Source organism: Magnolia sinica, chromosome 7, assembly GCF_029962835.1.
Source record: "Magnolia sinica isolate HGM2019 chromosome 7, MsV1, whole genome shotgun sequence".
Classification (NCBI taxonomy): Eukaryota; Viridiplantae; Streptophyta; class Magnoliopsida; order Magnoliales; family Magnoliaceae; genus Magnolia; species Magnolia sinica.
The window spans coordinates 93,445,531-93,457,890 of record NC_080579.1 but is presented as its reverse complement, the minus strand read 5'-3'; the positions used below and the strand labels follow the sequence as shown (position 1 = coordinate 93,457,890).

Genomic DNA, 12,360 nt, shown 5'->3' with positions numbered 1-12,360 from the left:
TCAGCTTGACCCAAAACTTTTATTGCTCCCAAAATTTATTTAATGGTCGACATTCAATCAACACTGTTTCCTGTAATGTGGTCCACTTGAGATTGGAATATACCTCATTTTTGTGATTATACCATAAAATGATATAGAAAAATAGATGGACAACATGGATGAAACACATACATCATGGTGGGCCACGCGGAGCACCGACCACTAGCCAATCCGTTTCCGTCGCGCACATGCTACCCGCAACACCGGATGAACGGCCAGGATCACCACGTAGGGTAGCAAAAGGATGGGCCACGCACCGTTTAAGCCCCACCTTGCTCTAAAAAGAGATCCTGTCTGATCAATAACATGCAAATGCGCCGTGTAAAAAGAAAAATAAAACAAAGGCAACAACCACGGCATGTAGTTGAAAATCCATCCATAGGACGGTCAAGATCATCCCATCAAATCAATTCTGAAACACGTGACAATTTAAAGACGTAAACAAAAGGCCCGCCAAGTCAACGGTTGATACGAATAGTTTTCCACTACTAGGCGTCGAACACGATTATACAGAAGAAAAATGTCTTCGTCGTATACGGCTTTCCTATAAAAATGGGTGGTGGGTGACTCACCACCTTTTGTCTACAATAGAAGAAATCACATCTCGAATAAACAATATCTGAAAGAATACGAGTACATGCTTTACACGTGCATGAGCAGATGCCGAGTCCGAGACTCGTTTCTCCGAGTCGAACGAGTCGTCGGGAGAGATGACGACTCAAAGTTGTTGTGGTAGAGATGCGAAAATGGTTACAGTTCCAGCTACGCTCAGCTGGGTTGAGGAGCCAAGCCGAGCCATGGCTTGTTTTCAGTAGGCTTCACTGGAGTCGCAGACGGCTTGCTCATTTGGTAGGGAGCTTTTGCACTGATCCTGGAAAAAATACATACCAAGAAGAAATGAGATCTTGACCGTTCATCCTCTGGGCCGGAGGGGCATTTTGGGAATTCTATCTCAAAATTGCTTACCTTTCTTTCCTCTTCTCCAGAAACCGGTGGAGTGATACCTTTCTTGCGATCGGCAGATCTGTAACAGAAATCAAAACCGGAAAAGATGAGTTCCTGTTTTGCGTCTTTTTTCCCGCCCTCGAAAAACGAAATTGAAATTTTAAGAAAAATACCTGAAGTATTGGCTTGAGGTGGCCGTGGAAGACGATCCTGCAACGAACCGTTGGATGTAGCGGAAGCCGAAGCGAAGCTGGTGTTATGTTGCTGCGGGCGGTTTCCGAGTTCGATGCCAGGAGTAGAAGCTGCGCTGGGATTCGGGACGGTTCCTTTGCTGGCCATGAGCATGACTTCCCTCGCCTTATCGGCCGGAAAATCGTTGAAAACCAGCACTTTTCCACCATAAAATATCGTCATTTGCGCCGTTTCGGGTACATTCGAAGGTCTGTAAAACGTTACAACAGTCAGTAGCAGCTCTTGTTTCGGTTTCCGAAAAATCGGTTTCTTTTATACGTGCATCGTTGCAACTGCCTGGTTGACCAAAATGCCCTTGAAAGGACTCCCATGCTGCTCATCAGCTTCAGAAAGTAGAAGGGCATTTTGGTCATTCCGCGGGCTTCGCTTGCTTCTCCAGCAACTTCAAAGGCGCATTTTCGTCTTTTTAACAAAAAGAAAGGGAAGTATCGTATCCTTACCTCGTGTGGCTTATCTTCCGTGCGTCTTCTGTCGTAACGGAAGGGCCGAAACCGGCGTGCTGAGGAAACAGATCCATCGCGTTTCGGTCCGAAACTTCTCCCGACATTTCCATTCCCGGGAGTAAATTCATCGTAGCGGGACGAAGCGTTTCGGGATTTCCTGAAATTCGTAATGAAGAAGCAGAAGATATCAGATTATTTTGTTTTTTGTTTGTTCTAAGACGATCGGAAACCTCAGCCTATTTAAAATCAAACGATCCGGTGTATATTAGATCCTGAGACCTCTTCACAGGTGACCCATTTCAAATGAAGATCTTCAAGCATAAAACCGAAATTCGGTATAGATTAGAAAGAAAATCAGTTAGTTTCTAACAGAAAACCTCTTATCTCGGCGTTTTCCATCGAAAAAACAGCAGAATAGCTGAAATTCTCAAGAAAGACAATTTCTAGTAGAAAATTCCATTAAAAAGCTTGAAGCCATCGTTAGAAGCAAGATCTCCTATCTACTCCAAAATAATAATAATAATAATAATTCTATGAAAATTTGCATTGGCAAGTAAAAGAAAATTATTATTTTTTAAATCACAGAACAGAAGAAAAATCCCTGAATTTCTACCAGAAAAAAGGAAAATTCTCGTCAAAATCCTTAAAAAATACAAAATCGAAAGAAATATCTTAAATCAAGAACCGATCCGATCATTGCGAAAAGAAAAAGGGGGGAAATCCGGACCGTACCTTTCCCTTCCAGATTGCAACTCATTCCAAGGCTCAGATCTCCGATACTCCCCTTCTCTTTCATGTACTGGCTCAAAAGACTGCAAGTTTGCTTGAAATTCGACTTCTCTGGCGATTTCCGGCCGGAAAACCTCCCCGTTTCTGAGAAATCCGTCGACGCCGACATGATTTTTGTCAAAAGATTAAATCCGGACTCGAAATCTGAAGAATCAAAGCTTCCGATCTTCTAATTTTTTCAAATTCTGTAGGAGATATCTCTCTCTTTCTTTCTTCTTCCTTTGGGCGGGGTGAAGGTGAGCAGGGTTTTCTCAGTTTTATACAAGTTGGAACTCTCGTTCGGTGTATGTCAATTTTGAAGCACGTGTTCCTTTAGGGAAATGTGAAGGGCTTTTCCGGAATAATAAAATAATTGAGTTGATATTCACACCCATCTTTTCTATATATAACAACATTTCCTTGTGCACAACTCCTTCCTGCCTCGATGCGGATTGCCTGCAACCGGGAGTTGGAAGGATTCCTGCAACCTCGAGCACTGTGGGGCCCAATGCTATGTTTTTGTTATATACGATCCGTCCATCCGTTTCTTCATCTCATTTTATGATATGGGTAGAAATATTAGGTAGATCAAAAACTCGAATGAGCCACACCCAATGAAGCAGTGGGGATTGAATAATAACCGTTGAAACCTTATTGGGGCCACAGTACTTGGGGTTGCAGGAATCCACGACAGCGATTTCAGGCAATCGGCGTCCTTCATACCTAGCGTAGGTGCTTACCGGGATAACTTTCTCGATAGTGGTGAAATTATTTACTGTACTTGAAATCCACTCCGTCCATAAGGTAGACCAACCCTTTTTGACCGTTACTCAAAAAATTAATCTGTTTCAACGCGTAATTAGTTTAAAATTACACAAAAACCTCTGAATAATATGCTACGGCCTACCCTATTTTTCAAATAAAATGATTTTTGGGTACTATTTTCATCCTGATGAGGCACATCAGATGAATGGATTAGATGGTACATAAAAACTACGGTGGTCCCTACACATTAATGGGGTGGACTCATGAGAGTTCCACCCACGTGGCATTCAGTTAGCGGGATGATGCACTGTAAGAAATAGTAGTGTTCGGGTATTCGATTCATAGACGTGGGGCAACTGTTCAGTGATCCTGACCGTTGATACTATGGCCCCACAGTGAATGGTTCATGCATCAAAGATCTACGTGATGGGAAAATTCTATTCGTTTCAATATTTAAGCAACAAAGAAACTTTTAAAAAAGACATACAACAGCCGTTCCGGATGAAAGGCCAAATTTTCTACCGCTAGATCTTCCAATCCTGTTAATTTTTTATGCCTTGTCCATCCACCATTTATCCCATCATATCAACGTTTTGGATCACGTAAAATGGGCCCCACTGGTATAAAATTAAAGGATAAATGTACCGTACAATGTATGTCATGGAAGCATTGTATGCTACCTCACAAGGAATCGATGGTCAGGAAAATGATAACCAACGGTTTGCATCCAACGTAGTGTGTTGCTCATCTGATGAGTGGGCCAGACTGATTTTTAGGACATGAAATAGAAACAGTCTGATCTACAGCTTCTGGGATGCTACAGATACGTGCCATCTTGTAAGATGTCTTGATGGTGGGGATGTTTGGAGGCTGGAGTGTTATACGCCGTTCATACGACGAGGTTCATCTATCGTGCGCGGTGGGTGTAAATAGAAAAAGGGTAAGTACACTTGGACTGAGAAAACGGTTTCCGTCTATACCATTCACGGCAATTATGAAGAGGAGGTACTGAGGGGGAAGTGGATGGAGTCCGAGACCGGATTAGGTGAGACGCCGACCTCACCCAAAACGGTGCGGTCCTTGCCGTGGGGCCCACCTTGATGTATTTATCACCTATCCACTCCGTCTATCCATTTTTTCATATTATTTTGGAGCATTTTTCCAAAATATAACATATATAATTAAAATTTAGACCATACCATGAGAAACAGTGGTAAATGACCATTAAATGACCATTAATGGGATATAAAATTTTGGATCAAGCTGATATTTCTTTTTTTCCTTCATCCAGGATTACGTGACCTTATAAACAGATTGGATGGTAAATAAATACTGTGGAAACATTACTATACGCCATAAAAAAATTTTAATTGTAGGATGGTCAATCACCACTGTTTCTTATGGTATGGTCCACCTGACAATTGAATATACTTAATTTTCGACATAATTCCCTAAAATTATCTTAAAACGGATAGACAGCGTGGATACATCGTAAATACATCAGGGTGGGCCCCACGATATGGGCCGCACCGTCTTGGGTGTGGCCGGGGTCTTACCTAATCCGCTCTCATAGCGCCTTGCCCTGGTAGGACTCGGTCCACGAGGCTCTGTGGGGCCTATCTTAATGTACGGGTTTAATCCACGCCGTCCATACATTTTTATATATTATTTTAGGGTATGGACCCAAAAATTAGGCAGATACATAGCTTATGTTGATCACACCAAAGTAAGCCGCAGTGATAATGACTCCCACGTTGAAACCTTTGTAGGGCTCACCGTGATTTTTATTTTCCATCCAACCTGTTCAAAAAGGTCACTTGATCAAAACTTATGTGGCTCCCAATAAGTCTTTAATGGTGGGAATTCAATCCCCACTTTGTGATCCACATAGGCCTTGGATCTATCTCATTTTTCATATCATTTCCTAAATTGATATTGAAAAATGTAAGAACGGCGTGGATAAAACTAATACATCTACGAAAGCTGCAGAATAAGATAGTCATCAGGGACCATACGTATATAAACTGTCTATTATTACCCGTCCATTTGCTTTGTATATGACTTTTAAACAGCCTAATTTTGGCACAAGGAATTTTCATTAGGATCTCCACCTGATGAACGGACCGGATCTCATTACTCATGAGATATTTCGGCATCTGTACAACGATGGATACCGGCAAGCTCATGCGAGGGAGTCCCAAGCCCGCGATTCGCATCTCAAGCTGTCCCCTTCCCCACGAAAAATCCGTCATAACGGCCTTATCTTTGTTCCCACTCCGCTATCGGTATCCGTAGCATTCGGCACGGAAGTAAGCCGACGTACCACATGGGTCCACACGCTTCCTAAAAGCCTGCTCCGTCACGTGTTACTCCGCGCCATTAAAGAGATGAAACGTGGCGTCATCTGGCATGCACGCGTAGAAACCGCGGGAAAGCCTCGCAACGCGGTAGTAGGGTAGCGGATTAGGTGTTACCCGGGAAGCACTGTAGTTGGTGTTTCTCCGATGGTGGATCCAAAATTAATAGACAATTTTTAAATCCACGCCGTCCATCTGCTTTACCATATCATTTTTGGTATCATATAAAAAATTAAATATATGTAGCTCTTAGGTGGATCACGCCACAGGAAAATGTAATGATTGACCATTAAATAAATGTTGTCGGCCAAAAATGGTTGGATCAATATTATATCTGTGTTTTATCTTCATCCAGTTCTGTGTGAGCTTATAAATATGATGGATGGACAATAAAAATTATGTTGATGGCTTAAGAAGTTTTTAATGGTAGGCATTCAATGATCAAAATTTCCTTTGATATGGTCCAGTTGATATTTGGATCTGCTCCATCTATGTCTGCGTATACTAAAATGAGTTGAAAAAACAAATGGACGTCGTGGATATACAACAAATACATCAAGGTGGGCCCCATTTTCAGGGAAACACCCACTACAGTCATACGCGGGTAACACCTAATCCGCTCCCGGTAGCATAGGCCTCGCATGCCACACGGAGATGGGTGCCAATTTCCTACTACAACTATTGTAGGTAGCCTGTGCAACTACACCCTTGGTGGGGCCCGCCACGATATTCATGTGACATCTCAGCCATCCATCACTTGCACCAGATCACGATAGTACGTGATAAAAATTTTTAAAAAAAAAAAAAAAGGCCCCATCAAATCTCAAGTCAGCACTACCAGATGAAAAGTGGGGAAGGGAGGTAACCTTCTTGGGTCCGGGTCACGGAGGTTTCCAATCAGGCTGATTTTTTTTTTTTCGTTTTATATATATACATTCAACTTGGTGGGACTCACATTATGAACGGTTTGGATGGAATATAAACATCATGGTGGGCCCCAGGAAGGTTTCAATGGTAGGTCCGTCTATCCACTTTTCCCGTGGTGTGGCCCACTTGAGTTATGGATCTGCCTGATTTTTTGGGTCACTTTGTAACATTAACGGGGTCAAACGATGAACGGAATGAAATCACACGTACATCGCGGTGGACCCCACAAAGCTTTTCATTGCACGCGGTTCTACAACGCGTATGTGGTAGAGCAAACTCTCCACAGTACACGTGATAGATTGATGATCGATCGGTACCGTCCATCTAACTTCCTCTATTTTAGATGCAAGCTTGGTACAAAAATCACATACATGGAATCATTCTGTTCGTCTGATTGATGCCCTTCTTTTGAAAGTAGAAGACAGACAAACATCAACGGGGAAGACGAACGGCAGAGATGGAAAGAGAGAATGGCATGTGGTCATGGACATGCCACAGTTCGGTTTTACCAAGTCTTCCTTATCTCTCATCTACTTTCAGCTTATTTTCCACGTGGCGAGATGCTATTGGATCTGGATTGCCGCCTTCCTTATTCGAGGGGTCCGGTATGTGAAAAGACGGATGGAAAGCTAGTGAGGTGTGGAAGTCGCCATGTTTTTCTCGTGATAGAAGTCGGCACTTAATCCACGTGATTGGCGTTGCCAGCCTCTGAAGCACTTTCAAATGAAATGACCCTGTTTTAAGTCGAAATTACTAAAGAGCCGCCGCCGCTAGGTTGACGGTGTCAACGCCCGTGATCTTTAAGTTGTATGATGACGCGGATTGGGTACCAGGGGGTCGGAGGGGAAACGGACTGGCTACCACCTGCCACCAGCTCGGTGGCTGATGGTCGGTGCTCTGGGGGGCCTACCATGATGTATGTGTTTCATCCATTCCGTTCATCCATTTTTACATATCATTTTCGGGCTTGATAAAAAAAAATGAGAGGATATATATCTCATGTGGACCACTCCACAGGAAAACAACAGTGATTGGATATCCACCATTAAAATCCTCATAAGGCCCAATATACTGTTTATTTGACATCAAATCTGTTGATTAGATTATACAGACCCAGATGAAAGGAAAAAAAAAAGATCAGCTTGATCCAAAACTTTTATGGCCCCCAAAATGTTTTTAATGGTTGATGTTCATTCAACATTGTTCCCTGTAATGTGGTCCACTTGAGATTGGGATATGCCTCATTTTTGGTCACATATAATAAATGATCTAAAAAAAATAGATGGACGGCATGGATGAAACACATACATCATGGTGGGGCTCACATAGCACATATATCATGGGGAGTAGCTAATCCGTTTCCGACCGTGAGGTATTAGTTTTATCCACACGGTCAATCCATTTTTTCATTGCAGATACAGAGCTCAAGTGTACCTACTATAGATAGGAAGATTAAACACATACCTTTGAAAACACCTTGGGGCTATGGAAGGTTTTGGATCAAGCTGATATTTGTGTTTTTACTTCATCCCTGGTACATGTGACCTTTTGAACGGTTGTCATACCTCATGAACAGGTTGTATGGCAATTAATCATCAGAATAGGCCCTAAGAAGGCTTTAACAATGGTATCACTGCTGATGCCTCCTGTGGTGTGGTCCACTTGAGCCTGCGATCTACCTTATTTCTACACTTATACCCTAAAATGATATAAAATGATATGAAAAATGGATGGACACAATGTCCCCTCTGAGCCCCTCCCATTCCAAGCTCGGGACAGGTAGGGTTTTGAGGTGAATTTCTTAATGTGGGGCCCATAATGATCGATGCATGTATGACATTCACTCTCGTTTGTAGTACTAAAAACATCTAGCTAATATGGTGGTTCAGTCTATCCATCATATGAGTCAATGCATATTAATGCCAGAGCTTGAAAGTCAAACTAATCAGTGAGGTGGACCACAACACAGGCTACAAGGAAAGGCTCAACTTTGGGTGGTGTGAGTGACCACCATGTGGTGTTCATGATATCCAGACTTTTTCAGCACTCATCTAGCTTTCGTTGAGCACTTTTTCCGATTTGAATTCAATGGCCGCGTGTAGTGTGTGGTGTGTGTCAGAATTGACCGTATGACTCAATTCCAACCTACTAACTTGACCTCAAGCGTCAATACAGGTGGATACTGTCGAGGATAAAATCTGGATCACCGTCCACTTTATGCTTCTCGAATGAACCTTGGTCCTACACAAAGGGTGAGCAAAGGAGACCTGGCTAAACCTAGGGACCCTCCGATGCCTAAGTCAGGTCAAAAAAATCGGGGTCTAAGTTGACAAGTAGAGAGAGAATACCTTTTTTTTTCCCCTATAGCAATGGGGTCTTATTGCATTTATACCTGACTGTCGGACCGTCCGTCAATATCGGCGCGATTCACTCAATCAGTGAGATTTTCAGATCGTGAGGATATTGTACATAATTCGAGGATCGTGTAAGATATTATGCACATCATGCATATTTGCGAGTGAAGTAACCGGCTACTTCTACTTATGGTAGTTTCTAAGTTTAGCTCATGGAGCGCCTACTTCGGGATCTGGCCTCGGCTCGGCCCTTTTGGCAGATGAGGCTTCAGTCAAAGTGATTACAAGCCTTCGCCGAACAGTGGCCGCGTTTACAGTCTGAGCCGAGCTGGTGAACTTAGCCTCTCGCCAGTTGTGCGTTCCGAAAGACTTCTTTCACGAGGTCCGAGGCGAAGCGTCGGACCTACTTTATTAAGTCGAGTTTCCTCTTGGTAATTAGTCTTAAGTCCGAGGCACCTCTGTGCCTCATTGATGAATCCTTCAGTCGTGGGCGTCGCAGGGAGTAGTTATCTGTTCGATGACGTCGGCCCTCGAAATTATAAGGGGCTCGGATCTTCCCGTAACAGAAGCCCCCTACTCTTCGAGGTCGGTTACGGACTCGGAGGGTAAGCATTCGGAAGATCAACTGCCTCGTCTGCTGAATCTTTCATGCATGTCGATATTATCTTGATTTTGAAATTTTGAAGTGACGCGCCCTCAGGGTTTCCAGCCCACGGGCCAATATTCAGGGGCCGCGTGGCAACGGTTAAGATTTCAAATCGTCGTCTGCCTATGACATATTGCCACATATACCCTGATTAGTGTTTCGGACGGAGTTTTCATTGCTCGGGGGTCGTTTCATTTATCCGGAGCATGCTGCTCAATGTCAGAGACGTACTGCTCGACAGAGCCTGGGCCAATAGTGTGTGGCCACGTAAACTCCAAAGTCGGCTCGCAACGATTCGACTGCAGCCATCATTTCTTGTCATTAATGCAGAGATTTGGCAAGGTATATATAAGCCTCCTCTGGAAACCTCTGTTTTTCTTTTCGTGCTTTGTGTTTGAGTTGTTACCAGAGGAGGCGATTTCCGGCGGGCGATTCCAACCGGTCAAGGTTTTCTGACAGGCGATTCCGACCGATCAGGCATTTCCGGCAAAAGCGATTCCCGGTGATCGTCCGGTGAGTCTCCTTCCTCGTGCTTCTTTGTGTACCTTCCTTGTGCTTCTTCGCATACCTTCCTTTTAAGATGTCGTCCGACCTGGAGATCGTTCGGGATTATGATGACGATTCCGAGTAGGGGAGCTCTGATGACAGGAGAGGGGCCTCTGAAGGTCCCTATGAAGCTGTACCCATATTCCCTCCGCCCCGAAGACAGAAAGAAGAAGGGGCTCGGACTCGAAGAGTTGTTAAGAAGGCTGCTCGAGCCCCCCCGGGTTACAACTACCGAGGCCACAAGGATGCTAGCAAGTGGACGGGCCTCAGAGGTAGTCCCAGGAGGTTTCGTGCTCTCCGAGTCTCAGATGGAATGGATCCGCTCGGAATTTCAGATCCCGGACTCCGTCCAGATAAGAGCCCCAGGGCCCCTTGACACCGCTGGTGTGCCTGCTGAGGGAGAGGTTGTCATTTTCCTCTATGGGCTGCAATGCGGGCTCCGACTTCCTCTGGATCCCTTCATTCGAGCCGTGACAGCCTACCTTAGCTTAGCTCCCTGGTAATTCACCCTCAATGCTTGGATGGTGCTGATTTCTTCTTATATCATCTGGCGTCAAGTCGGGAACCCGAAGCTGACCCCTGAGGAGTTGATAAGTTTGTACCTGGTCAAGCATGACAGTCAGGAACCATGATACTACTTCGCGACCCGAGGCAGCAAGGGTCGAGGCTCGTAATGAATCTTCCGTCTTCCAATAAGGACTGGAAGAATAAATGGTTCTGGGCTGCAAGCGAATGGGAGGCGCCGGTGACTGAGCTAGAACCTTGACAACACGGGTTCCCATCCGATTTTCAAGACCAGGTCGGACCAATTATTCCATCCTTTCTTCATACTTTTTCTTTGTTGTGCTGGTCAGATTGAAGTTATATTTATCTTTGTAGATTTTTCAAGGTGCACACCTCTCCTTGATTCGGCCCAGAAGAATCACATAGCTAAGGCCAGGGCGCGATCAGGAGAGCTCTGTTCCTGGTCGGACCTGATCACCGCCACCAACCTTCATTGGTGCGAGCTGTGCAAGTCCCAACCTCTTCCGACGTCTTTCAGTAGGGTTTTTTTTGCAGGGATTAAACTTTCAGACCTGATTATTTGACCCGTTGCTTTTGACAGGTATAGCCGAGGCATCTGGTTCTCGGAGGAGGAAAGTCGCTTCGACGGCTGAAGAAATGTTGAGAGCCGAGCCCCGGTCGAAAACCACCGCTCAGAAGAGGCAGGTCATTCCTCCTCCTGGCCCTGCTCTCACTTTTGCAGCTCCGGCTATTGCTTCAATTTCTGCTGCGACACCAGTCATAACGTCTGCTAGGCCCTAAGTTCCACCAATCATTGTCCCAACTCCAGTGACTATAACTGCCCTTCCACCTCCACCTACCGCAACTCCCCCTGTCGTGGAGGTTCCTCTTCCAGCCCCCATGCCTTGTATTGCTGTCCCTTCTTCCTCCGAGCGGGAGGAGGCTATCCGAATAGCTGACGACATGCTTTCTCCTCCCAATGACAGGAATGATCTTAGGGCCGAGGTCCAAGTCTCAGCAGGCAGTCGAACCGGATTTGAGGAAGTCATAGGCTCGGCCCAGGTGGGGACGAGCGGCGAAAGGTTTCAACCGGGTTACCACCTGTCTTGCCTGACGCCTTGGGCTGCCAAATATGCCCCAGAGGAGGATATAGCCCGCCTTCTCGACAGATCGGATAGCTCCTTTTTGAACGACATGACTTCCGTTTTTTACACGGTATTTTTCGTCGCCTTTCTACTTCTTAATTTCCATTTCTTTCACACTCGTATGTTTATTTCTCTGTTTTCATTCAGTTTGTCCCAAAGCTCCTTTCAGCTCGGGAGAGGGCGCGGGAGTTGGAAAAGAGAGAGGCCGAGGTGGAGGCCCTCAAGAACGAAGTGAGGATTTTATGAGATGAAGCCAATTTCCTCCGTCTTGAGCAGGGCGAGCTGCGTCGGCGGCTTGAGGAAGGGAAGGCTAGGGAGCTCCAGCTGCAAGGGGTCGTGAGTGATCTCGAGGCTCGTTGTGGTGCGGCGGAGGCTGATCTAGCACAAGCTAGGGCTCATGGGGATTCATTGGCTAAGGATATTACTCGACTAGGTGAAATCCTAGAGCGGGCTAAGGCTGAGGCGGCAGAAGAGCAGAGCCGAGCTGTCTCTTAGGCGAGGGAAACTCAATGGGCTGAGGACGAGGCTTCTCTAGCTGCGACGGTGACTGTAGCGGTGGACGCTTTCAAAACTTCAAAGGAAAGGGACGCCGAAGCCGCCAAGTTTTATAACCAAGGCTTCGATGATTGCATTGAGGCGGTTCGAGATCTGTATCCGGACCTTAACCTC

General features: G+C 45.2%; 1 protein-coding gene across 1 annotated transcript; it reads right to left on the bottom strand.

The window, feature by feature from the left end:
- Positions 1-504: 504 nt before the first annotated feature.
- On the bottom strand, positions 505-2,718 carry LOC131251753 (protein TIFY 10b). Its single transcript, XM_058252686.1, has 5 exons — positions 2,412-2,718; positions 1,677-1,836; positions 1,158-1,426; positions 1,006-1,063; positions 505-910 (listed from the first exon to the last, which is right to left on the bottom strand). Exons 1-5 carry the CDS (start codon positions 2,575-2,577, stop codon positions 808-810), a joined length of 756 nt encoding a protein of 251 aa, XP_058108669.1. The 5' UTR covers positions 2,578-2,718; the 3' UTR covers positions 505-807.
- Between the last annotated feature and the right edge of the window lie 9,642 nt (positions 2,719-12,360).

Coding starts and splice junctions, on each gene's coding strand:
- LOC131251753 (XM_058252686.1), bottom strand. CDS start 2,577: ATGTCGGCGTCGACGGATTTCTCAGAAACGGGGAGGTTTTCCGGCCGG. Junction 1,427..1,676: donor CGGAAGATAAGCCACACGAG/GTAAGGATACGA, acceptor AACGTTTTACAG/ACCTTCGAATGTACCCGAAA. Junction 911..1,005: donor CTGGAGAAGAGGAAAGAAAG/GTAAGCAATTTT, acceptor TATTTTTTCCAG/GATCAGTGCAAAAGCTCCCT.